This window comes from Hippocampus guttulatus, chromosome 21 (genome assembly GCF_054856545.1).
Source record: "Hippocampus guttulatus isolate MCC_2025c chromosome 21, RoL_Hgut_1.0, whole genome shotgun sequence".
NCBI classification, from domain to species: domain Eukaryota; kingdom Metazoa; phylum Chordata; class Actinopteri; order Syngnathiformes; family Syngnathidae; genus Hippocampus; species Hippocampus guttulatus.
The window spans coordinates 9,145,124-9,171,376 of NC_141281.1; the positions used below are offsets into that span (position 1 = coordinate 9,145,124).

General features: G+C 43.7%; 1 protein-coding gene across 2 annotated transcripts in view; it reads right to left on the reverse strand.

Annotated features, from left to right (window-relative positions):
• Positions 1-26,253, reverse strand: part of LOC147187015 (A-type potassium channel modulatory protein DPP6-like) — an 83,685-nt gene that overhangs the window by 47,468 nt on the left and 9,964 nt on the right. Inside the window, exon 1 of one of the 2 annotated variants that reach the window (XM_086101991.1) lies at positions 8,425-8,649. The exons of the other annotated variant lie outside the window; for it this stretch is intronic. Coding sequence (XP_085958117.1) covers positions 8,425-8,508 — 84 coding nt within the window. The 5' untranslated portion in view covers positions 8,509-8,649. Of the gene's footprint in view, positions 1-8,424; positions 8,650-26,253 lie in introns of those variants that run through there. 2 annotated transcript variants of the gene reach the window in all.

Consider the following 26,253-nt stretch of genomic DNA (forward strand, 5'->3'; position numbering starts at 1 on the left):
CACATCATTTTCATCGGCTGGAAATTTCTCCAAATAAAAGCCCGACGTTGTTCCGAAGCATTAAGGGAAGATAAAAAAACACCGGAAGGGAGAAAGGGGGGGGGGGGGGCTCATCTGTACGACAAGCGGTTCAGGTGGGGGCGGCAAGTAGCACTCGGCGGGGGATGAATCGCGTCCGGCAGGGGAGCAAATTTGTCACAGTGGGCCAACAAGTCTGCTCCTCGCAGTGGCACTTTTTTTATTGTATTTTTTTTTTTTATTATTATTATTCCCCTCCCCCCCTGCGAGGAGGAAAATTTAGTGTGGACACGGAGCTTTGTCGGTTTGGTGGCAGTCGGGGCCTTCGGGGCTCGAAGAGAAGCGGCACGGTGGGGATCAGCGGGAGCTCAAACCGACGTCGAGTGACAAAATACGAAGACGGACAAATTGACATGCGGTGTGGCGACGAGTCATCCGTGGCTGTTGTTGCCAGAGGACAAATGTGAAGCTGCTAAGCTCATTTGAGAAAAGTGAGATACACGATTTATCGATGTTCGGCCATAACGACAACGAAAAGAAAAAAAAAATCTGTCTTTAAATTATAATTCATTTATTTGAAGGCTCATTCACTCCCAAAGACGTTTCTAAACGTCTTTTCAGACTTGGTCTAGAATTGAATTACTCAACGTTGCTCTCACGCAAATCACAGAGGCACCTCAAAAGCTTCGACTGGCAAAACAATCAACATAAAATGCTTTCATGAGGATACAAACATTAAAATGATTACGCATGACGTATTTATCATGACGATGGAAGCGGTAATTCACAACCTACAGACTCCACATTTTAACCAATCGCTTTTGTCGTCATATGAAGCGTGATGAATGTGCATCCTTGGTTAATAAAACAAATTCCATTCAACTCAGCGCCCCGTAAGAGGCCTGGCTATGGCCAGATAACAGCTGCAGCAAAGCACTGTGGGTAAATGAGCACTTTGGAATCGCAAGGGCCTTTACGGCTTGACCAGGTGACAGGCGGCTGCTGCCGAGGTGGCCCGGCCCGTAATTGAGCGCCGCTGTCGGTTAGAATTGAACACAACGAGGCGCTCTTGTCTGCGGGACATGAGGGAGGCGGTGCGGGTGGGGCTTGGGGCTTCCGTCGTGGATATTGAAAGGCGAGAGGAACTCGGTTATGAGGCGATGATGTCGCCGGGGGGGGAAGGATACGTACGACCTTGTGAGACGCTCCCAATGAGGAAGCAACAGCCAGAGAGGCTTCGTTGACTCACAATGTCGGCCCACAAAAAAAAAAAAAAAAAAAATCATCAAATTTTAACTTGGCAAATGGAATTTTGTAGGCACGAGTATGCCCCAAAAAAAAAGGTCTAAAGACTTTAAGGCGGCCATACTTAGAAAATGGATTGCACGGCACATATTTACGACTGTTCAGATCTTATTGTAAAAAAAGCATGAGAGTTTTTGCCGAGTCACCTTGGAATGAGTCTCGATCTGGCACGCTCCGATTGTGACCAAAAAAATAAATAAAAAATTAAAGACTTTAGACATTTCGTTGACTCCGCCTCCTGCTGAGAGAAAGACGCCATCCAAAATGTCAACACGCTGCGTCGGGGTCACACTGTCAAAAATAAAATATAAAAAAAATCCAAGATGGCTGGAACACAAAACATCATCTTCCATGCACGCGATGGGCTATGAATGTCCTCATCATAAGTCTTCATCAAATTATGAACCACGCAGCTGTTCAAAATGTATTAATACAGCCTGTCTGGCATGAATAAATGGATGATAAATCTTGAATTAGTTTCAGATTAATGACAAAGTACCTTATGGGTTTTAAAGCAGTCGTTATGCTATAAAAGAACTTCTCATATCATATTGCCCCACCAACCTACCCTCCCAAAAAAACAAGAGAAAAAAAATGATATCTGCGAATACGCCAACTGAATGTATTTGCATCGAAGTAACAAGGGTTTTTCCCGCTCGTTAGTCTATCGCTATTAGCACTCTGAAATCACTCCGCCGGGCCTTCTCCTATTGGATGTGCCTTTTGGCATCACAGCAAATGCAAACCTTTTGTTCATTCGAGGATCCTGAACAAATGTGGCGGTGACGCAGGCGGTTGGGGACTGTTTCAAGCTCCCCCTCGAACACAACCTCCAACCGCCATCAAATGGGCCCGATCCATAATTATCACCCGCCGCTGCCAAGGACCGCAGTCGTTTGGTGCAGCTGCACTCGAGGGTCAGACAGGAAATGCAAGCCGCGAGCTGGCCCACTTTCAAAGACGTGCACGCAGGCACGCCGCCGGCCTGAAGGCTCTGGCCGTCTGGACGAAAAGCAAAAACTGCAACTTGAATTTAGGAGGTGGCGTGCGAGCCCAAAACAACGGTCAACTCTCACTCACGCCCAAAAAATCTGTTACTGGGAACTTAAACGTACGGATTCATGGATGATTTACAAACACAATAAAATAGCTTCTTTCTCACAACCACCAAATCATCTTTCTTGAAAAAAATAATATATATATACAGTATATATCAACTACAACTGTACTAGAAAAAAATGCACGAACAAAATAACTCACACAACAGTCTGACACTCACAAAAAAAAACTTTTTTTCAACCTTTCAAAAAAATTTCTCGCTCACAAAAAACTCACACACCCTAAATCTCCCTTCGCCCCCCCCCAAAAAAAACATACTTAACAACCGAACATCCAAATGCACCAAAATATTTCTCATAGGTACAAAAAATATATATAATATAATAATGACTCATCCACTCTAAAACAAATTAATTGAAAAAAAACAAACCACACACACCAAAAACCTCAGTTGCACCAAGGCCCTCTCTCACACAAATGATACAAAAATAATCTCTCGCACCTACCAAAAATCAAACACTTGCCACAAAAAAAAACAACCAAAAAAAAACCCCTCCACAAAATGTTACCCACCAAAAATCACCGGACTAAAACCATAAAAACAAGTTCAGAAAACAAAGTAAAGTCTTCAAGAGTGTTTTTTTGCAGGCGCCAGTGTTTTATCACCTGCTGCTTTGATTTTGACAGGCAGCGATTTCGAGCAAAACAAAAACGCTTCAATTGGCACTAAAGAAACATTTTGCAGAAGCCGATCAATTCCAACCGGTAAACACTTTTTCTCGTCTTTAGTCACGCCATTTAAAAACAACCACTCAGAATTCACTTTGAGTTTTTTTTTTCTTGTGAAATCCCGATATCGGATCAACATGAAATTTTCGCTCTCCACGGCAGGCCTCAGTCCCGAATCGAGATTTCTGCACTTTGACACTAAAACGCACCAAATGGTCTTTGAACCGCCAGACGGCCTGAAACTTTCGTCGACTTTCCATCTGGAGCGGGCGAGGCCGGGAGACAAATGCGCCGTTAACCCTGCGGCAAAGCAGCCGCGCTCGTTATCGTCGCCATTAAAACATAAATATTTGATCGTAGCATGAAAGGCCTCTCGTTTTGAAATGAGCACGCCCCACCGCACGCGCACAAACACACAAGCCGGGAGCGACGCTTCCATTTCGCGGCGTGCCTCCGACCATTACAAATATCCCGGAACCGCATTGTGTTTCTAAATCTTGCCAAGCGCCCTTTTGTGGCCCCGCGGAATTGGAATTATTCATTAAAATGATTTATTAACGCCTGACGGGCGACATATCTTGCGTGGCTGCTGAAGTTATGAATAGAGAATTCAGCGCGATAGAAGCGCGCGGCAATATGTTGCACGGAAAAGTCAACAAAAAAAAATTTAAAATGAGGATTCGATGTGTGAATTAAAATCCGAGCGTCAGGGAGAGAGTCATGACTGGGGGGGCGTTTCGGCCAGTAGGAAGCTGTTAGCTGTCGTTACACGTAAGATGCTCAAGCGCTGATCTTGCGGAGCTGACCTATTAGCATTTTTTTTTTCATCAAAATACATGCAGAATGACAAAATGTGACGCAATTTGAGCTTTGTCCATCTTGTCTACAGGACGTGGTAGCAATCAGAGAAAATCTCACCAAGACTAAATTGTCAAAATGACCCGAAAATGATTGACTAACCCATTCGGGTACAGCGGTTACTACAGTGGACAGCTTATCATGTTATCAGGTTGCAGGGTGCTTGAGTCTGGTGTTTGACGGCGCATCATCAATCTATCATTGCTCCGCCCACATCGTCCATTTGTATAGCAAAAATGGCAGAAATTTGGTGGCATTTGGACGAATTTTCCTGGAAAAGGTTTGTGTTAAAGGCTATCGGGAAATTACGAAAATGACCATAAAATGGTTGACTGAAATCAATTTGGCAGACTTTTGTATTTTCAGGAATGACTGAGACATTTTTGTGCTGTAAGTCATGATAAACATGGCGACCAAATATCATATTGCTAAGTGAAATTGTCTTTGGGGGGGCTAAAATGTCCTTTTTTTTTTTTTTTTTTTTGGAGTACTCCAGCAAATGGCCCAAATAAACTTGAGTTGCTTCAAACCAAATTGGCAGGCTTCCTATGTATTTCCAGGAATGACTTCTTGAGCCTTTTTCGTGCGTCCACGCTTGATGAAAACGTCGGACAAATTTCATGTTGTGATGTGAGACGAGCTTTGGCGGGGGGCTACCATTTTTTTTTTCCAAAATATTCTTAAAGCACCAAATGGCTGTTTGGATGCGAAATGGGAGCCTTGTTGTGTTGGTTCAGCCTGACTTTTTGAGAATTATTATTTTTTGGGGGGACCGGTGTGTCAACTCCTGATAAGCACGGCTACCAAATGTCATGTTGCCAATTGCAAGTGGCTTTTTTTTTTTGCCTGAATTTTCAGCAATCTTAGCCTGCAGAGCCGAATGTATAGTAAACGATCACTAGAATGAACAACGATGACATGAAAATCTCATCCGTGCCCACTGGGACGCATTGTGCTTGTCTACAACCGTGTATTTCTCATTATCCCTGAAAAGCCAGATTCCCCCCCCCCAGCCCCCACCCACCAATCAGAACCTCCATCACGCTCTTGCACCTCCTTCAAGCATCTTGTTGTGAACCGTGCAGTGTTTTTCTTTCACTCAGCAGGCTTCTGCACTGACACGGAATATGCTCAACACATTAAAGCCCAATTCTGCTCTCGACACGCTACCAAAACAAATGCGATCGCTCGGTAGGAGGCGAGCTCAAGGAAGACAACCAAAAAAAAAACTAACCACTGAATAGTGTTTAAAGACCAGCCGAGCAATGACAAAACAAAGAAATACCAACTCACAGTCAGACTGCACAAAGTTGACACCCAGTTGCTCAATTACTGTGTACCACCAAAAAAAAAAAAAAAAACCAAATAGCCTTGCCTTCCCGATGCTGTCAAATTTTGACTGGCGAAGTGGAACAACACGGCACTCGACACAGGGTGGCGCCGCAGCTCAAATTTGTAACGACGACAACCGGCGAGGTGACAAAAGGTTTAAAATCGCCAGTCGATGCCACAAGGTGGCGCTAATTCATAGTGACGCCTTAAGATAAAAGTTTCAATCCGCGAGCCGTCAGTCGGTCGATATTTTTTGCCTCACAAGCAGTAGCTCAACACATGTAAGCACCATTCTGTCATACTCAGAGGCATGTTGTATCTATCCTCTGCGAAGAACAGCTAACCTGTATTTCAGTGTCTCTGCATTGTACGGCCCCCCGTGTGATTTCTTGACATTTTATGTAAATGAGTCATTACAAAAAAAAAAACAACGTGCTAAACATTTTTTTTCGAATGGATTCAGGTCTTTACGTTCATTTCAACAAGGAAAGACGACCACAAAGTGGCACCAAGAGACATGCAAAAAAAAAAACCCCAAAAAACGTGACTTATCTGGTAACGTGACAAATGACGCACAGCCCAACACAATGCGATGCGATTGGAAACAAGGTGAAATTAAAACGTCCTTTGATGAAAAGGAAAAGCGCAGCACGTTCGTCTCGCTGCCGGCGCGTCATTTCCTTGAACAAGCCAACACAGAATTGCTTTCTTTTTCCGTACACACTTGCAAAATAATGAAAAGACCCCCTTGAGCGTCCTCCAACTAGCGGCGGTAAACAACATCTGTGCTCTTGGCAATTTCAGTGAAAGAATATCGCTCATTAAAAAACATTAACCGCCATTTCAAAGCCATCTTGACGAGGTCTTCTCGTCGATAGATTTAAATGAGAAGCCAGTTAGTGAGTCAAAGCAAACATCAGCCCGGGCAATGGTGGCAATGTAAACAAGAGTGGCGGCGTCTCGTGTCGACCCAAGCTGACTGAGTGGAGTCAAGTGGGGTCGAGTACAACTTAGTGGGGTCGACAGCAACAGATGGAGCGATTCGGGGAGCGGCACGCGCCCGGTTCCAATCGAAGGCAAGCGCCGCGCGGCGAGATTGATGACGCCGGCGAGAAAAGGAACAGAAAGCCTCGCCGCTCGCTTCTGATTCCAGACCAGATTAGGTTCGGGGAGTCGGTCGGGTCGCATCGGTATTCAGGACCAGCGCTTCTCTTTACTCTTAGAAAGTGAATGTCCCACGGGGATCCAAATATTGACTAGCCTTGCCTCCGCTCCGTGGACTTTCATTCGAACCGTACTTTAGCTAGCAGAACCTTTTTAAGAGGAGGCAAAACTTTCAGGTTCTCGTCGGGAAGGCTTGCGACGGGACTGGCCAAAAGGTCAATCAAGCAGTCAGGGTCGAGTTCTTAAACACAAGACTGTATGAAAGTGAACTGCTGCTCTTCTTGCTATGAATTGCAAAAAGGCGGTAAGATGCTAAAATGTAGCAACGAAATGACTCAAAATGGAGGGGATCATTAATCACCGACACAAATGAGGCTAGTTTTGCGAGCCAAGAGAATTCAAAATAAAAGCATAATAAACTAAATTTCCAGACATGGCTTTCTTTGATTAGTTCGATTTTATTTTAGCATCAAGCTCGTGTCTAAGACAATCTAAAAATACAAAAAAAAAAAAAACTAAGTGCGTTCTGCCTTTGCCCCCCAACATTTATAGAGCTGGAGAATAACTTATCAAAAGTTACTTCAAAAGCATCCTGCTTAGAGATGCTCCTGACCATCAATCTTGTCTCTGTAGCTCAGTCAAGCCAAGATTTAGCTGTCTGGATCAGTAGACCTTGAACCGATGAATCTACTCCAGACTTCTTGGCGCCTGGATATATCTGCCGCAAGGTGCAAGTTCTCTCATTGGAATCTAAGAATCCAATCACCCTGAGTTTCACGTTTTGGTCTGAAGCAGTTCAGTATGGCTAACTTGAGACTAGAGACTAGACTAAATCCGCCTTTCAATTCTTAATTTACTTCCATCCATCCATTTTCTAATCACATGTCATCTTAGTTTACTTTTAGAGTAAAATAAAGAAACCTTTAAAAAAAAGAGAGAGAAATTATAAAACACAACATTAGCATGCTAGCTTAAATAGCACGCTAGCACAAACTGAGGCAAGGTCTCACAAGGGCAATTAACTGAACAAGGTTTCACCAGATGGCGCTAAAGTAAGTCATTGCTTTGGGCCAGAGCATAAAAAGGACAGACTAGACGACACTCTCAACAAATGAAAACTAAATTTTGAGTTTTTGAATGACGCGACATTCACCGCATGCCCCCCCCCCCCCCCCAAGTTCTGCCACATGACACTTCTCCGACATAGGCAGCTTACAATAAGTCACCTTTGTAATGTCACACAGGTACTCCAGAGACCCAAATATAGCCCTCCAAAATAAAAAAAATTGCACCCTTCAACATTCAGGGCTCCAGTCCAACTCTGATTGATGAATCACTCATTTCGTTCCCCTATTAGTGTAGCTTGTTAGCTCAAGTTAAACAAGAGACAGAACACTGGCTTTACTTACAAAGATGAGAATCGACTTTGATGCCGCGTCACTTAGCTTCCACGCGTCGCTCTTCCCCAATCTCATTAGTCCGATTTCTCAGGGGACCGTAGACGGTAAAGCGATGTTTAACTTGTACCATTAGCTTGTCTTCGCCTCTCATCTCGATCACACGGGCTTTTTTGTGCTCGCCTTCAAACGTGTCATCCGTGAACGCGTTCGAGATCAACTCTCGGCTAAAGTCTTTTCAGAAGGCAGTTGGCAGGTCTGATGGTTGTTGGCAGTTAGCTGACAAGCACCAGAATTGCAACGTGTGATATCGCGCTCTAAAATGACTGTACATGTAGTTTTACAGCTTTCACAACCGATCCACACAATAAAATTCCCTGAAAGAAGAGATTATTCGGCAAATTGAAATCACATTCAAACCGTTCCAACCTAAAGTCTCAATTTTCAACTCAATTCCACCGCCTTTCTCTCGTCGGACGTTATCGCGATCGATTGCGCGGGTGCACCCAATGAAGCGGCCAACCATTGTGCTTCGGATTTTATCCCCGAGTCCACGACTCACCCTCCAGAACCTCTTGGCTGTCTCCACCTTGGAGGGTTTCCTGCCCAGGCCCAGCGGCGTCCCCAGCGGGTGCTCGAACATCATCTTGGCGCTGGCGGACGGCTTATCTTCTTTTCAATGCCGCAGACAGAACTGCTCAGCCGTCCTGCGCGCACTTCCCTTTTTTTTTAACCCAGACGCCGCCCCACCGTGAACCAGCAGCACGACCAGCCAGCACACGTAAACAAAAACAACATCAGTCGCTCAGTCTCTAACCGCCCGCCCGCCCCGCCCATTAATAAACGCTAATGGAGTTTGGAGATTGGCCGAGATGGCCTTTTTTTTTTTTTTAACTTTGGGGCGCTCCAGCAGTGTCGTCTAATAAACTGTGGCGTGACTTATCGAGATTGCTTGCCTGCATCAGCGTGATGAGGAGGCCTAAGCGCATGATGGCGCGCGGAAGGAGGTAATTCAACACCTGCGAACGAGCCGCCGCAGAGGGAACAATCAGCGCTAAACTGTTTACGCTGCTATTAGAGCATCAACATGGCGTTCCGGGGCTGAGCGAGATGGTGAGCCTGAGGAAAAAGTCTCACTTGGAGTATCCATCGGTGTCCCGAGGAACTACACCAGGATGGATTGCGCACAGTAGGAGTACATGATTGATTTTTTTTATACCCGAGGTAAGCAGAACTGTATTGACTCAAGGTTATAGTTTTTGTTTTGTTGATTCACATTCATTTTTATTTTGACTTTATTTTTTTAAATTCAGTTGGTTTGAATTCATTTGTAGAGGTCAAAGCACAGCTGTAGTACCCGAGTCCGCACTGAACACGTTTTGTTTTTTTTTTGGTTGTCTGACTTGACTCAGACTCGCAAAATAATTTTAATCGATTTGACCGATTCTGACTGTTTTTATTCCTGAAAAAATAATGTTAGTTTTAATTTTAACTTCTTTTTTTTTTTTTAATTCAGTTGATTTTAATCCGTTTTTGGGGCTCAGGGCATAGCTGTAGAACCCAAGTCCACACCAAACACAGTTTTTTGTGGTCTCTGACATGACTCGGAATAGCAAAATATTTTTCACGATTGACCGATTCCGACTCTGTTTTTATTCCTGAAAATTAATGTCAGTTTTAATCTTGACTTGAGTTTTTTAATTCAGTTGGTTTTAATCAGTTTTTGGGGCTCAGGGCACAGATTTAGAACCCAAGTCTGCACCCAACACAGTTTTTTGTGGTCTCTGACTTAACTCGGAATAGCCAAATTTTTTTAGCGATTGACCGATTCAGACTATGTTTTTATTCCTGCAAATAAATGTCAGATTTTATCTTAAGGTTTTTTTTCTATTCAGTTGGTTTTAATTCGTTTTTGGAGCTCAAGGCACAGCTATAGTACCCGAGTCCGCACCCAACACATTTTTTTGTTGTTTTGGACTTGACTCGGAATCACAAAATAGTTTGATCGACTGAATGAATGAATGCCCTCCTCTAAAAGAAACTTGTAAACAAGTTTTTCAGATGCTCAAAAAACAGCCCTGGCCCAGAGCCTCTAAATTGCCACCATAATTACTGATGACTGGGATGACTCAAAACATTAAATGTCGGTCAAATATCATAAATTGAGTCGCACTCTAAACTAAAATATTGAACGAACTCAAAGAACAAGGTTTGAATGTGAGCAAAGACGACAGGTTGACACGGGATCAGTTCCATCCCAACGTTTTGATCCGACAGCTACATTTGCCTCATGGACTCAAAAGAAACTGCTGATACGTGGGAATAGTAAGGATGAAGATTAGGCGAGCCATCAGTCATCCAAAAGTCAAAAAAATGCCCCCCCCAAAAGACACGATGTGATTAAAAACATTTCACTGCGTTCAAGATGATTTGTGACGTGCCGCACGCTGATTAAATCCAAGCAGCACCTCGTGTGCAAATAATGGGGGGTGTGCACACAATGTGCTGAGTGACTCTCAATAACTCCTCGTTCCAAGCGCGTGCCGCCTACGCGTGTTTAACTCATTCACTCCCAAAGACGTTTTTAAACGTCTTTTCAGACTTGGTCTAGAATTGGCTGGTACTGAATGAGTTAAAAGCGGATTTTTTTTTAATCATTAAAACGCAAGCCTAACATGCAGAGGGGGAAAAAAAACGGAGTGATGAATTATCTCCCTGCCGATTTCATTTCCATTTGGAAAATTCTATTCGGGAATCTTCATGCCCAAGGGCTCTGCCTCATTACAATAAAACACATTTTAATCAAGGGGGGGGGATAAAAAAAAAAAACGGAGCCTTAATCACATTTGTACATTTTAACCCCCGGCGGGTTACAAGTTGGAGCGAAAGAAAGAAATTTTTCCACCTGGGATCACGAATGACGGGAACGCGGATCGGTATGACGGAAGCTCAACGTGCGGCGTCACCAAATTAAGCGGCGCGCCTGCCCGAGAGGGAACAAATTACAGTCGATGTCCCCCGCCAAGGTCGTGTCGGCCCCAGCTGCGTATCTGGATGAAAACCGGTTTGTACCACATTTCTAATAACAGGAGAGTACTTCCTTGAACTGTTTGTGTCGTAAGTAAGCACTTAGAAAAATTCTGTTAAGTACAAATTTTCCATCTGTCGTTTTTTTTTTTTTTTTTTGCTTGTGTGCGGTCATTCATTCATTCTGGACAAAGCGAACACAGCCAGCCGAACACGGAAATAAATCTCACCGATTCACCGAGGTCGACTCAACCTTGATCACCCATACGGTTGCCACAAAAGAAAAAAAAAGAAAAATCTGGTCGTTCAATGCTGCATTGTCATCGCTTTTGCTCGAACCAAAAATAAATTGATGGGAACAGGAAAACATTTTGAACATTTTGCATCTCCAAACCCTTTTTTTGGTCATCGTTCTTAGTCATCCCCGACTGTCTCTCTATTTATTTATTTTTGTTTGTGTTTACATCCTGTCGCGAAGCGCAGATACTTGGAAAAATGGCCTGAAACTCAATGATTGGTACGCCGCTGAAAACAACATATTTTACAACCGCGGTTATTCCGTCTACCCCTTGCCAAGCCTCTCCATCGAAACGTTCATTTGGTCATTTGTGTGCAGCGCGGAGTGCTTTTCGCTCGGCAGCCGCGTTGGCCTCGCATCAAGCGACATTACGGGAGGAGAGCAGGCGGGCGCTTTTCAAAGTGGTGGTGTCACTGTGCCACCGTGCAGCAGTCAGCGGGGGGGAACTATGCTTTCCGCCAATCCCCACCGGCGTGACCATCCGTGTTTGCGCAGAAAAAAAATGACGTGAATCATTGATGAGCATCATCACTCGGCATCGCCACCGCCGCCGCCATTCAAACACCAAAAGCGGCTTTCGCCGTCACCGCGAACCGCACAAGAAGCTGACGTTACGCCGTCATCGTCAAACAAAATGTGACATGTACTCCATGTCGCCAAATGACATCCTTTCAAGGTTGCGTCAGGCAGAAAGTCGGGAAATAAAATGGCTTTGAGACAGATCAAAGCTCCAAAGACAGAGAAGAATCAGGGCTCAAGTCTTGAATCTTTCCATCAAATTTTTTTTTGCTGGGGGGGGGCACATCAAATGATGAAAAGAGAAAAAGAATGCTGCCATCTACAGGGACGTGTGAGTCATTACAGGGGCATTAAACACTTAGATACCAGTTAGGGTTAGCTGTCATGAAAGCGAAAAAATAGATATATTTTAGCGTCAAAGTCCGTGTTCTCCTTTACATGTTTCTTTTCACCAAAAAAAGCTCGTTTTCTCCCTTTCTGCTCAGAAACGGGCAACCATAAAATATGGACAAGCCCACTTTAAAAACCGAAAACATCTCCGACGACTTGTACTACGAGTCCGACGACAACTACTTGGCTGGAAAAAAAAAACAAAAAACAAGCAACATTTGTCCTGTTGCCTTCGCTTCCCATCTGAGGGTCATTCCTCACGCGGGCAACCAGCGGCCGGCGCAATCCATCCCGCAACCCTGTAATGGAGCGCAGAGATCGCCGACAAGACGGAAAAAAAAAAAAAAACAAAGAAAGAAAGAAGCGGGAGGTCGTTTGTTACGGGACTTTCCGCAGGGGGGAGTGCGAAACGACGAGGTACGAGTGAGGGGTCGTCTTGCTCCAGTCATTCATCAAGTTGCTGTGCTGTGCCAGCGGGGTGAAGGCGACATGACGCGGGAGGTCAAGGACCAGCTGGAGGTGGCTGGTGCGATGTCGCGCGCTACTGAGCAACATCACAGGATCAAAGGTTGATTTTTGGAATAAAAAGGATGACGGGAGGAGGATGACAGCGGCCCTATTTGACAAACAAATAATCTACCAGCTGAACTGCGCTTAATGAAAAAAAAAAAAAAAGAAAAAGGCACATCAGCTGGGCTCCACAAAAAAAGTCTTGATGCCATCTCTTGATTAATCACAAAAACCTGACTGACACGGAACAAGTACCTCACACAAGTGTGATGTTCGCTTTTTCCACTTTTCTGAGCCACGGTCGCCCCTTGAGCATTTAGTCTCTCTTTTTTTTTTTTTTTTTTTAAAATAGCAGGCACCTCAAAGTGCTTTTGAATTTACTCCCTCCACAGTCTGCCTGAGTCAATCCATGGGGAAGTTTTGTACAAGGCGACAAGTTTTTTTTGGTGGAGGGCGAGAGGACGACTGGAAATGATGTTCAGCAGCTTGTCAAAAGGCGGATAAAGCAGCTGGAGGAAACGTCGTTGGTGATAAAAATAACAACAAAAAAAACCATCAAAAAATGACAAAAAAAAAAAACTTTTTCTCCGCACAAAATTTATTCCCGGCCGCTCCTCTTTCCAGGCTTTTTCGGCGGGCAAAAACAGCCGGCACTTTACTTCAAGAGCGCGCGCACACGCACAAACACGGACGCATGCGGACCTAAAGAGTGCGTTTTTTTTTAATGCTCCGTTGTTCGAAAATATATTTTATGGGTCATTTGGCGCCCGGAAAAATGATGGAAACACGAAGACGTCAGACGCTTCTGCACCTCTTGACTCAAAGCGACAGATGCTGAACCCTGACAATAACTGTGCTGCTTCCATTTTAAGATGATGATGATGATGATGACATTATTTTGAGTGACAGATGAAGAGAACCCCTATTTTGACTCGACTTGAAACACGAACCTTTTCTGTGCTTGAAACCCTAATTTCACACCATAATCTGGAAACCTTGCATCTAGATGCAAAATATACATTCAAAACCTTAACCCTTGATTTGAAAGCCTTGTTTGAACCGTGGCCAGGCGGGTGGCGAGTGAAACGTGGACGCGTTGCTGTAGAATCACGTGACCGTTATAATAACCGCTACCTCGCTACACTACAAATAAACAAAACTACTCCAAATAATCCACAGACTCATGAAAATGGCACCAGTGGACAAGAGGCAGAGGGATATTGTGAAGCCGCCTCTTCAAAAGGTCACATCAGACGAATGCTGAACATCCATTGCTATGGTTACGCCCATTAAGGAAACGAGCGGGCCGATGTTACGAGTTGCGCTTTTCAAAAATGACCCTTTCGACCGGGGACCGCTCGTGCTTTTTAGTGGCTTTCGCGGGAATAGTTTGCCAACATTAAATTTGATGCGCCGGTTTTAGCATCGCCGCACGCACTCACGTACGCGCGAGAGTCGTAAGGTTTTATGACGCGGAGTCCGCCGAGTGAGCCCGGATGTAATTTGCCGAGTCGGGACAAATGATCACGCCGTAATGCGTTCACAACGTCAATGTTAGCGCAGCGGCGTAAGAGGCGTGCATGAATGTTAGCATTGGCTGAATTTCTTATTCATTCCAGCAGCACGATTTACAGATTTTTTATAGACTAAAAAATAAATACATAAAAACCCACAAAAATTCCTCATAGAGAGATTAGATCATTAAGTGAATTAAGGATTTAATTCAAGTGCCATTCATGGATTCCAGCCACCCTTTGATTACGGAGAATATAGCAAAAAGGACACGCGAGGTATTTATCATTTCACAGATTTTTGTGTAATTATTAATGCAGTACAGTAAGTTTTTTTTTAATGTATGGAGAACTTGGGTTAAGTTATGTGGTTGTTTTCAAACAATTTGTGTTACCCGTTAATTCTAGAACCGCAACTACTGATACTAAATGTTAGCATGTCAATGATGTTGCGCACTGTTTTTGTTTGTTTGGGGGTTTTTTTAGCATGAAACTAGCAGACCTTAACTTGAATCAAGTTTATTTACAGAGAACTTGAGCAAAGTCAAGCGGTTGTTTTTTAATTTTTTAATAGAAATGTCCAGCAGTTAATAAAAACGGGGCGATTGCTGCTAATTGTTAGCATGTCAACGGTGTTGCGCATTGTGTGCTAGCATTAAACTAGCAGAATTTACCTCAACTTGAATCGAGTTTATTTTTGAGAGAACTTGGGCAAAGTTGTGCGCTTGTTTCCAAATAGTTTGTTCAAATGTCCACTGATTATTAAAAACGTGACTATTGATGCTAATTGTTAGCATGCTAACAGGCTTTTTTTTTTTTTTTTTAAATACTCAATGTCTAATTGTGGGCGTTATGTTTAGTTTTGAGTGTAAACAGGAACACCTCTTGGTCATCTCGTTCGGTTTAGAAAGGAACGCAAAAACGAGAAACCAAAGAGGCCCACAGAACTTACTATTAGCTGTCTTTTAGGAAGAAGTTTCAATTTCTGCCTTCTCGTGGATGACAATCAGAGAAAAAAAATATGCAGTCATTTCCTCTGCATTGGAAGTGTGTGTGTGTGTGTGTGTGTGTGTGGTAATTTTATCTGCTCCTGCTCCTCATCCTCTTAATGCAAAGTGCAGCCGCAAAGCCATTAGACCGCAGACTTAAGTGTGACGAGTTGGGTGAGAAATGTACGTGACTTGAGCTTCTCTCTCTCACACACACACACACACACACTTTGCATTTGTGCATTTTTTTGGAGTGTGTGTTTGTCACCAGGGCCTCATTACCAGTTTGCTGATTGGACCAACAAAGCAAAAATCACACCATTGGGGCGACACCTTTGATTGCAAAAGTAAAGATCTTGTTTGTTTTGTGGGGGTCGGGGCGGGGGGGGGGGGGGGGGTTCCAACTGTTTTTAGTTGAGCAGCCTAAACGCTACCCGAGGAACCGTCTAATTAACGGGTGTGAAAAAAGAGATGCCGCGCTGACTTAAAAGGAGCAAAATTGCATCGGTTTGGAGCAGAAACAAACAAAAAGGGGAGAGAAGGATAATACCAACTAAACTCCAAAAGCATGTTCAGTTAAGACTCAAAATTATACCTGATAAAAACAGATCTAGATGATGAGTCAGCTCCTCTGAGCTTTTCAGTCGTTCTTTGCAGAGGATTAAGAATATATGACTTAGAGCATTGTTACATTAGCTCTCTCGATGTGTTACTTCAATTCAAAGGCGGGAGTTTGTGCCCGGCAAGTTTTTGGTGCGGATCAACATGACTAAAACATGTCCACCCTATCATTTATTCCAAAATGAGATGGCAAAAAAAAATAATAATAATTCTCAGCTGCACTGCTTGGAACTGGAGGCTAGAGTTAAAAGGATTTCTTTTTTTTTCTTTTTGAAGGCTACTCAATGGGGGCAGCCCAGCGGGTGGGTGGGCAAGCCCTTCATCTTAGTGGGACGGCGCCTGCACCGGCCAAACAGAATGAAAATGTCACCGGCAACAAAGGGGAAAGGCCTCATTGTGACGCACAGTTTGGTTTTCAGCCACGTGAGGGTTTTTTTCATCATCATCATCATCATCACACGGACTGTCACGGCTGGGATCGGAGGTCGTCCTTTCAGCCGTGCGTCGTCTCCTTCCAAGACTGACGAGGAGGGAACATAAACTGAGCGTTTGCATTGATTTCAGCTCAGCCGCGACTTAGTGCGCCAACAAAGACGATGCGCGGCAGTCAATGAATCAAACTCATGTTCTCGGCATACCAGCTCATGCGCCCTTTTTCCCCCGCGGAACCTGCGCAATGTGGCTCACGAGTCTGGAGGTGCGGTCAAAAAAGAAAAAATAATAACCTATTTGCAATTTTGTGTTTAGATCCAATCTAAAACTAATACTTTGGCTCATCCTGGGGAATTTCAGTCTCAATGAGCTATGTTGAAGTAAGGGGAGGAGCTTCATTTAGTCAGGTTGTAGCGTTGTCAAATAGAAGCAGTTTACTGCCATCTTATGGTTCCTCTAGGCAATTACAAGCATTTTAGGGGGTGGACATCAATTACTTGGGCTGTATTAAGAAATAAACCGATTCAGATCTGTGGAACCAATCCTGATCAATGGTTTTCAAAATCAAATCAGGAAGCGTTTTTTTTTCCTTTAATCGATCAGGGATTTTTCAAAGTTGTCAATTCCGGAACCATGGACAGCTCCTGAGCGACGTATGTTTCAGGACCGCGGACAGCGTCACAGTCGCCACACGGTCAAACTCGGCTTGGAGTTTTCAGGCAGAGCGTTGACAGCGTGTCGGTTTGATTAACTATGACGTCACGCTAGCAACGTGGATGTGACGCAACGCACACAAATCAGCAGCCTCTCTTTGCCGTGTTCGATCCACGCGGCCGCGCAGGCTGCGAGTGGACGTGACGCGGCAATGTAAACTGTGCGAGTTGCATGCGGAGAGCAACACCGCCACTGTGTGGTTTAACTGAGGTATGACATCCTCATGGCTTCCTTTGTTTTGTTTTTTCCCCTCACATTCATACATGCTCATAAAATGCAACAATGACTACTTATTTTTTTTAAAAAACATATTAGTTACTAATGACACAGCTTCAGGAGCAACTGGGGTTTCAGTATCTTGCTCAAGGACACAAGACAAGGTCTTTTACTCATGACTGATGAACATATGAGAATTTTTTTTTAAAACCTAAACACCTTTTTTTAATGGTAGTTAAAATCCTGATAGTTTGGGAATTTCTAGAGCAGTGTCAATAATAATAATAATAATAATAAAACATTTTGGCCTAAGCACAGCAAAGCCACACACTCCAAGTATTTTATGACTAAACAGATGTGACAAATGCACATATAAAATCCGCGAACATCCTTTTTGCGTTTTGGTTGGATTCAAGATTCATTCCTTGAGCTTTGCAAAGCACGCGGGGAAAGCAAAACCTGGCCTATTGTGACCCGCAGCGCCGGCCCTGTTTTAAAACCACATCCAAGCGCGGAGGACTCGCTAAACGGATTACGTCCACGCGTGACTTGATTACTCGGCAGCTGCAACACACAACAAACCTCTGCGAGCTGTTTTTTTACCATTGATCAAAAACATCAGACAAATAAATAAGCATCGGATAATCTAGCCATGTGTCTCTGACCGACAAATGTCATTTCAATGAATAGCAGGAAGGAATATTTGCAGAAAGAGTAGTGAGGCAGCCGAATGAAGGAGGCCTAAATAGCAAAAAAAAAAACAAACCAAAAAACATGTAAATATTCATTTGCTTTTGAATGAAGTGCCGCCTCAATTCCTTGAAGAACCCGAGCACATTTCCCGTGAATTATGACAGCAGTCGTCCACTAGGGGGCAGCAGAATGGCGCAATTTGTGTTAAGAGTTGTGCGAGACTGACATTCACAAATTAAGCTGTATTCAATGTGTGAAAGAAAAGTTTCAAGATTTCCCCTTGAAAGACCAACAGCCGCATATCCCCGCCCAAATGTGGTGAACCATAGCTGTGGAAAACACCTCAAGGAAGTCATCATCTGCTTCATTGATCATCGTGCAGGTGTACCTAATGAAGTGCCCAGTAAGGGGATTTCAACACCGACGACACGAAAAGCGTTTCTTTGCTTTTTCCCTCCCAAATATGTATTTGAGCATCACCCGCGGAGGCAAAGGCGTGGCGGTGCAAGAAAATTCGCATTTGCGAGGGCATCCAACCCATCAGTGATTTATGACGGCTGCGTTCTCATTTCATGCTAGCGCACCTCACACGGAGGCTCTCTGGAATGAACACGCACACACACATCTGACTCGACATGCCTTCATGGGGCACGCGGAGGTGGCAATTCCTGTGACAAGCTGCGTGTAAACAACGGCACGGAGCCACAAGTATGCGATTCGCTTGAATATCAAAAGAGCAGGACAGTCCTCAACGTGCTCGAAATACATTTTGTCTATTTTTGTCATTCAAAGGAGTTCTAAAAATGTCTTGTGGCGTGAAATTGAGCCTCTATTCGTTCTTCTAATTACTGTTGCATACACGCTTGTATGGATTTTATGGTAGTTTCAAATTATTTGTTTTCTGAAGTACATATTTAATAGAATTACAAATAAAAATTTAAGCTTCAATCAAGATCGGATCCATATTCGGCCGTACACTCCACACGGAGAAACTATTGGTATCTATCAGATCAGGTTGTTAAGGTCCATCATTTGGAAATAAATAGTGCTTTGCCACAAACTTAAGGCATCTTGGTGCCAAGGAACTACATACAGTGCAGTGAAGTACTTTGTCACATTCTCGTGGCACCTTGGTGCCAAGGAACTATGTCGGAATTCGTTGTGGAGCTTCATTTAGACCGAGGCAGTGTTTTGCTAGAATGTTAAGACATCTTAGTGCAAAGAAACTACACTGCAGTAAATTGAGGAGCTTCATTTTGCCATAAGTAGTGCTTTGGCACACTTATGAACCCCCCCCCCCCAAAAAGTGGTCTTCGGGGCCACCTTTGAGCGACATAAAGGTGATTTTGACAGACGTATGGGGAAGATGTGTAGCTAGAAAGGTGAGCGAGTTTTGACCTTGTCAAAGAAAGAAAGAGGGGAAAAAAAGCAGCGATGGGAGTGAAGAGAGTCGGGGAACAAAATCTCAGGTGTGTGAGAGAGAGGGAAGCCATGAATTTTTACCGACGTGCCACATTTCTCTGATGGGGGCCATTTTTCACCCCGAGTACTGTCATAAACCTGCGTGCACCTTCCATCCCACGCGGCTCGCTGGGGGGGAGGCTGAGGGTGGGTCGGATCAATGTCGCCGTATAAAGTTCACATTTGGGCTCGGTTGGAACGCGGCGCGCCGAGAAGAAAGCCAATTTGCAACAGAGACGTCGCGTGCGTTATCCCGCGTTCTGCGGCGGCAATTTCACAGCGGGATTTAAAAGACAAGCCGTCCTCGCCGCCGGCTCGTTTTCCCGCTTGGGGGTCGTTCGGGTTTGAACGACGAGCCCTGAACCGTTGCGAGACTTCAAATTAAGCAGTCCATTGAGATAGCCTTTCGAGAGAATCTTTGGCCACAATCTGACAGGCAAAAGGTTTCTCACCAGTGTGGGTTCTTATGTGACTTTTTAAGTTCCCCATTTGTGAGAATCTTTGGCCACAATCTGAACAGGCAAACGGTTTCTCACCAGTGTGGTTTCTCGTGTGACTTTTTAAAGCACCTTTATGATATCGCGCTATTGTTCAATCAAAAATTCATCATCAACGGAAGTTAGAGTGACGCCGGAGTGGTTAACTTACCCGCCTCATAGTTTTGAAGTTCCGAGTTCGGCCTAGCCTCAGATTTCCTCGCTCGTTCAGATTCACAGATCGGCATGAGGATAAGTCAGAGAAAATGGAAGTGTGAAGGGCTCACGATTTGACAAGCACTTGACACTCAGCGAAAAGGAGGAGAAAGAAAAAATAAAACGCTCACACATCTTACTTCATATTCCACGTCTCGCTTTTGACCACGCGTCAACGTTCGAGGAGCAAAGAGGGCGGGGCAGGGGGCCAGGGGGGGGCAAAACAAAAAAAGAAACTCTCCCGAGGGTTGATTTGTGGTTTTGACAGCCCGGTGAGACGCCAACAAATCCAACGGCTGATGGGGTGAAAAAGCAGCTAAGATATGACGTCGGAAAGAAGCAACAACATGTGGTGAAAGCTCTTGACAAACTGTCGGCTCGGGGCAAGTCGCATTTTTCACATCGAGAAATGCTTCACTGGATCTTCATACGCGCAACTTTCAGCGTTTTTAGACAAGGGAAGGGCAACTTCTTGGGTAGGGCAGGGCCGGAGCGGGCCGACAATAGTTTTATTATATTTTTTTCACAACACACACACATGCATTCAAAATCAATACATTTAATCCCACATTTGTCCACTTTGATTTTTTGGCAGCATGGATGGCGGCCAAAAGGTGAATGTCTAATGGTTAAAAAAAAATAATAAATCATAACAACAACAACTGATAAATAAAAGACAGAATGGGCAAAGTGTGGATTTAAAGTCATTATTGATTTTTGTGCTAAACAGAAGTTAAAGGGAAGAACGGTAAACACATTTATATTTGTTATTTCAAGAAAGAATCAATAAGAGCAAAGATGGCTTGGCTTTCATTGGTTTCATGTTTCACTCACTTCAAACTCCTCCATAGCCTACGGGCCTTTCAATTGGCAGGGGGAGGGGTGGAAAAAAACAAGCTTGAAAATGAAACAAACATTGAAGAATTTGCGATTGCGAACGGCGGCTTCCTAAATCCTCAGTAAAGTGAGCCAAGTGCAGGCGGTGCTCAATGTCAAGTCAGAAAACACGAACGGCGGCACTTTGGGCTTTCTCAGAAGCGGCAGGATGAAGAAATCGCACGGCATTCGGCCGCGATGCTGCCGTGACATCTCGAGTGCGAGTAGCTGAAACGCGAGCCATTGATGTTACATGAGAGACGGATGCAAAAAGCGCAGAGTCAGCGCCGTGCTTCCGTGTAGGAGGCAGGAAAAGCTCACGCGGCAAACTACGAACGAGACATGTCCGATCTTCTCAAACATGGCACAAATTGGCTCAGCTCTCCTGGTGGGATACTTTTAACCCTTTTGTGCACCCTGTAACTTGATAACATGACCACTGTAGTAATCGCTGTCCCTGAAAGGGTTAAATACAAAGGTGGGGGTCCTGGGCCCCCCCCCTTCACACAAACATTTATAGTGGAATCAGGTTATAATCCAAATGAACAGAAAATCAAACAAAGCCAAAAAAAGTTGGATCGTATTCACACAGAATCAGCATCACAATTACACACACGAAAGCATCATTCAAAGAATAAAAACGAAGATGCAAATTAATCTGTCCACCCAAAAATAAATAAATAAATACACAGACAACCAGCCAACATCTTATTTAAGGGCAAGATTAAAAAAAAAAAAATCACTTTCGGCAGTTCATTGAATGCGATAGTCAACACACACAAATACGGAATGAAAACACTCACAAGGAGCATGGAAGAGACACTAAAATTAAGCCTCACCGTATGTCACTAAACCACACCTCCTTAATTAAAGACAACACATGAATGCGCTACTGTGTCAAGTGTATTATATATATATATATATATACATACACACACACGTATTAACATTCGCAAAATGCCAGCCCGAAATACGGCTGTAGCGAAAGTTTTGTCCTCGCTTGTTCTTATTTGCAACTGGCAAACCGTCTTGATGGTGCATTACTGCCACCAACAGGTACAATCCTTCCACTGCAATGAAATCAACGTGAATCGACGTTCACCGGACGTTAGGGAGCGTGCCATTGCCATCTAGTGGCAGCGGCCTGAAGCGCACTCGGACGAGAAAATGGGAGTTAGCCGCTTGACCACGAAACATTTCTAAATGAAGCCGGCCCTCAAAGGCAATGTAAGCTATAAAGCGACGTCCAAGTTTTAAAAATAATAAACATAAGACGGCAACTCGGCACCGCGACTGTAAATCATCGTCGATTGTCTACTGAGCGTCGTGCATAAAGAGTGTTTTATTTGATCAGGCCTGACGCGGACGCTTTCAATCGCTCGGCCTTAATTGCGCTAACGAAGACGAGTCGCTCGGCTGCAGTCACCCGGATTAGTATGCGCGCCACAGCGCCACCTTCATGCTCGCCACTTCGCGTCCATTCTGCGTGTGGCAATTAGCAAGCGCATTGCCGCTTGCTATCACCTCTCCTTTGCATCCACAATGGGGATTAAAAAAAAAAAAAAAGTCCCCGGGGACAGGTTTAACAGACAGTAGGTGGATTAGTGGAGCCCTCCTCTTCCTCATCGAAGGAGGTGCCAACACCGAAGTCATCACGACCAAAACACACACACAAAATTCTTCCACCTCTGCCTTGACTTTGTGTGCCTCGGCCATTCATCTCTGTCTCTGCTGATTTATTTAAAGAAACCTGCAAGGTGAATACAGAGATTTGTTTCCAATCGTAAGATAATTCCTGGAAAAAAAGTACTACTTTGTGGAGCTTTAGAGCGCCTCGTTGTCAGAAATGAATGTGCAAACGGCCTAACAGAAAACGCTCGAAAAAAGCATTTCAAGCTCCAAGACTGCTGAAAAGGGAAGAGACTTTCTTTCAGATGGCGTTTAATCAACGCCGTGATGAGAGCGTAGAAACGCCATGTGGGGGATTTACGTACGTGCCTATAATTTGCCCTCGTAAATTGCAGAGCGAACATCTTCGGAAGTTCGCTCGCTCGGTCGTGGGGAATTTATGTTGCGTTTAAAAAAAAAAAAAAGTGCAGTTGTGCATTAAAGTGAACACTAAGCAAGCTCCATAAATGCTAAATATGAGGACAAAAATATTGGGACACAATCGACACACAAGTTTCCACACCGCTGTAGCATTTTTGTAGCTAACACTCTTCTGGGAAGACTTTTGCCAAGATTTTGGAGGAGGGAAATTATGTTTTTCCACAGCAAAAGTCCACCAATCACTTCACCGAGTCCTCACTACAGATGTGTCAGTGCCCCCTTGGGATCACAATAAAAGGATAGAGCGAAGAGGAGAGAAAAAAAATCCCAGCGGTCCGAGGAAGCAATTCCAACATATTGTGCGGTTTGACGAGGCGGACTCAACAAGGCTGTCGAAGGTCTCAAAGGGAAAAACCGAGTGTGCCTTTGAACATGAGCTCTTTTTTAGAAAAAAAAATACACTAAAAGGACTACGGGAAAGACCAAAATGAGCCAAATATGCCTCCTTCAACCCCAAATTTTGAGATAAGACGTCTTCAGAGATTTTTTGTGGTCTACCCATAATAGAAATGACAACCAAATTTCACATCGGCTTTGCTTCTTGAGATGTTTTGGTGGGTCTACCCCGTGATCGACGGGCCGACAAAATTTGATGTTGGTAAATTGGCTTCAGGGGCTAAATATGCAGAAAGAAATTGAAAGACTCTGGGAAATGGGGAAAAATAAGTTCAATATGGCTGCTTTGTCCAAATTGATTTTGTTGATTTTGAAGCAGGGTTCCCTGAGACTTTTTTTGTGGGTCTCACCATGATAGTCAACCAAATTTAATGTTAAGTAGGACTGGGCTTTGGCCGCTTAATTTTACAAAAATTAACAACCACAACAACAACAAAAAAAAACTTGTTGGGCTTGAGCTGAGAATTATTTCTGGGTGCATGAATTTAAATTAGACAAGATATGCAAATTGGGGGTTTTTCGGCAGAACGATCAAAGCAGCATGTTGGGAAGGCACCTGAGCTTTTCGCTGAGCATTTGAATAGCCTTAATTCACCCCTCTCAGAAAAAGCGATTAATTTAAGGACTGATTTGATCCATTTCCAGCCTGGCACACCTGACTCCAGATGATGTCATTTCGATGGGCAGGAAGCGTTCCCATCGCACTCACTGCGCGCCAAAATAAACAGGCGTCAGTTTATTACGCAGTCAACACCCGTGAATATTTAATGAGGCGCCACCAGCGGCCTTCCCTGGGGGATCAAAACGCACGGCCGCCAATCAGGAGTGACGGGGCCGGCCGGCTACAAACTGGCGCCGCCGCGCGTTGACTGGCGACCATTCCAATCGCCGAAATCCGTTGGCTGTCAAGAGTTGAAATTTGGATTACAGCTGCGGTTAATCAGTTGACAACGCGGCGCTCGGGAGATAAGCAAACGCGGCCGCAACGACGCCAAAGTGGCTCATCGCTCATCATAAAATGTGCCGTCGCTGTTCTATTTGACTGCAAGTGTTATTAATAGTAGCGGACGAGAACGACACTGGGCGGAAATATCACAAAATGAAAAGGAGATGATGATGATGATGATGATGATGATGATGATGAAAAGGTCTTTGGGGAGCGACTGCTGGAGATGAAGGACGGCCGGTGAAAAGAAGATGAAAGTTTGGGCTCAAAATTTCTTCTCAGGCGAGGGCTCGTTAGCGACTGAATGTGAAAATGGGAATGCCGACAATGCATGGTAACAACAAAACTCGGGGGAGGTGGAAGCGCGTCAACATTCAAGCAATTTCATTTCATCTTTGGTGGGTCGGGAAATCTTTTCAGAAGCTTTTAAGACCCACAAAAAAAAAAAAAAGAAAAAGTGTGTTTTGAGCATTTCGATGGACAATTACACCATTTTGCTGCAAGAAAAACAATTTCATCGGACAGTCATTCCTTCATTTGACCTTTTTTTTTTTTATAATGTTTTCATTTAGTTGACTATGCTTTTTTTAACTTTTAATTTGGTTGGTTTTTATTTTGTATTATTGATTTCATTCAGTCTTATTTTAAAACTTATTTTTAATTTGTTTTTTTAGAATATTTGGTTTATTTTTACTTGAATGGGTTTCTGATTTTATTAATCAATGATTTATTTTTGTTTAAATTCTTTTATTTTTAGTGTCATTGTTTTTTTGTTTGTTTTTTTTGTACAAAGTAATTCTTTTTTGGAGTGGTGGTTTTCATCCCATTTTAAATTTAACTAGAATTTATTTCTGCATTTAATATTGATTTTTTTTGTATTTTAAACTTGTTTTGCTTTTGTAACATGTTTTTTTGACAGTTTTTGGTTCACTCATTTGTTGTTTTCATTGTTTAATTGATTTTTTTAAAATTGTTTAGTTGATTTTTATACAGTATGAAGTATTTGGCTGTTACCTATTTTTGTCATTGGTTTGATATTTTCTCGACAGTCTTTGATTTTGGGAGGTTTTATTTTTATTTTTTTCAATTTACAAATCCAACTCCAAAGATTTGAACATATGGCTATGATTGTACAAATTCGACACAAAATTCCGATGCAAATATTGAAAAATAGATAGATAAATAAATAAATAAAACAGCAATGTATTCATCACGATGGCCGACTTTTTGTGTCATTACTTATTGCGCCATACGCCTCTCATTAATAACCAAATGGAGGCACTAGATGATAAGCGGTAGAGATGTGTCCAAGGTCGAAGCGCCCCCGTCAGCCTATCGCTTCTTCTGGAACGGGTTCCGAGGAGCCGTCAGTGAGCGGCGTGATTTTAATGATGCCCAGGTTCAGTCGCGACATGACAGGCGGAGAAATCGAATTCCCCGCATCAGCATCAGACGCAACCTTGTTGGTGTGGTTCCACCCATCTGCTCCTCTTCTTTATCATCATCATCATCATCAAGGCGTCGGCCCGACAGATAACTGGAGCTCATCCAAATTTCAAGCGTAAAGTAGCAGACGAATGTCATATTGAGTCTTTCTGGGCACGCTGTGGCACTTGCTTGGCAGCCAACTCGGCAATCACGCCTCGGATTGTTTCTCACGCCTAAAAATAAATGACTCCCAGAAATTAAATTGCAATCGAGCTACAAGTGACTATGAGAAACAAGTGTTCACACAATGGCAGCCTGACTTTCTAGTAGTACTCGGGCTATCGAAGGCTTTCTTTAGCCTGACCAGTTTTTACTCTTATTTGATGTTTTTCGATATTTTGTCTGACATAAATTTTTATCGATAGTATTTTTGAATCAACTTGCCAGTTGAAATTAAGGCTAAGCGCACAAGAGCGAGTAGGACTATTGCCCCTCCTCCCCCCCACCCCCCCCCCCAAAATATTGATGTCATTATATATATATAATGTATATATATATACAAT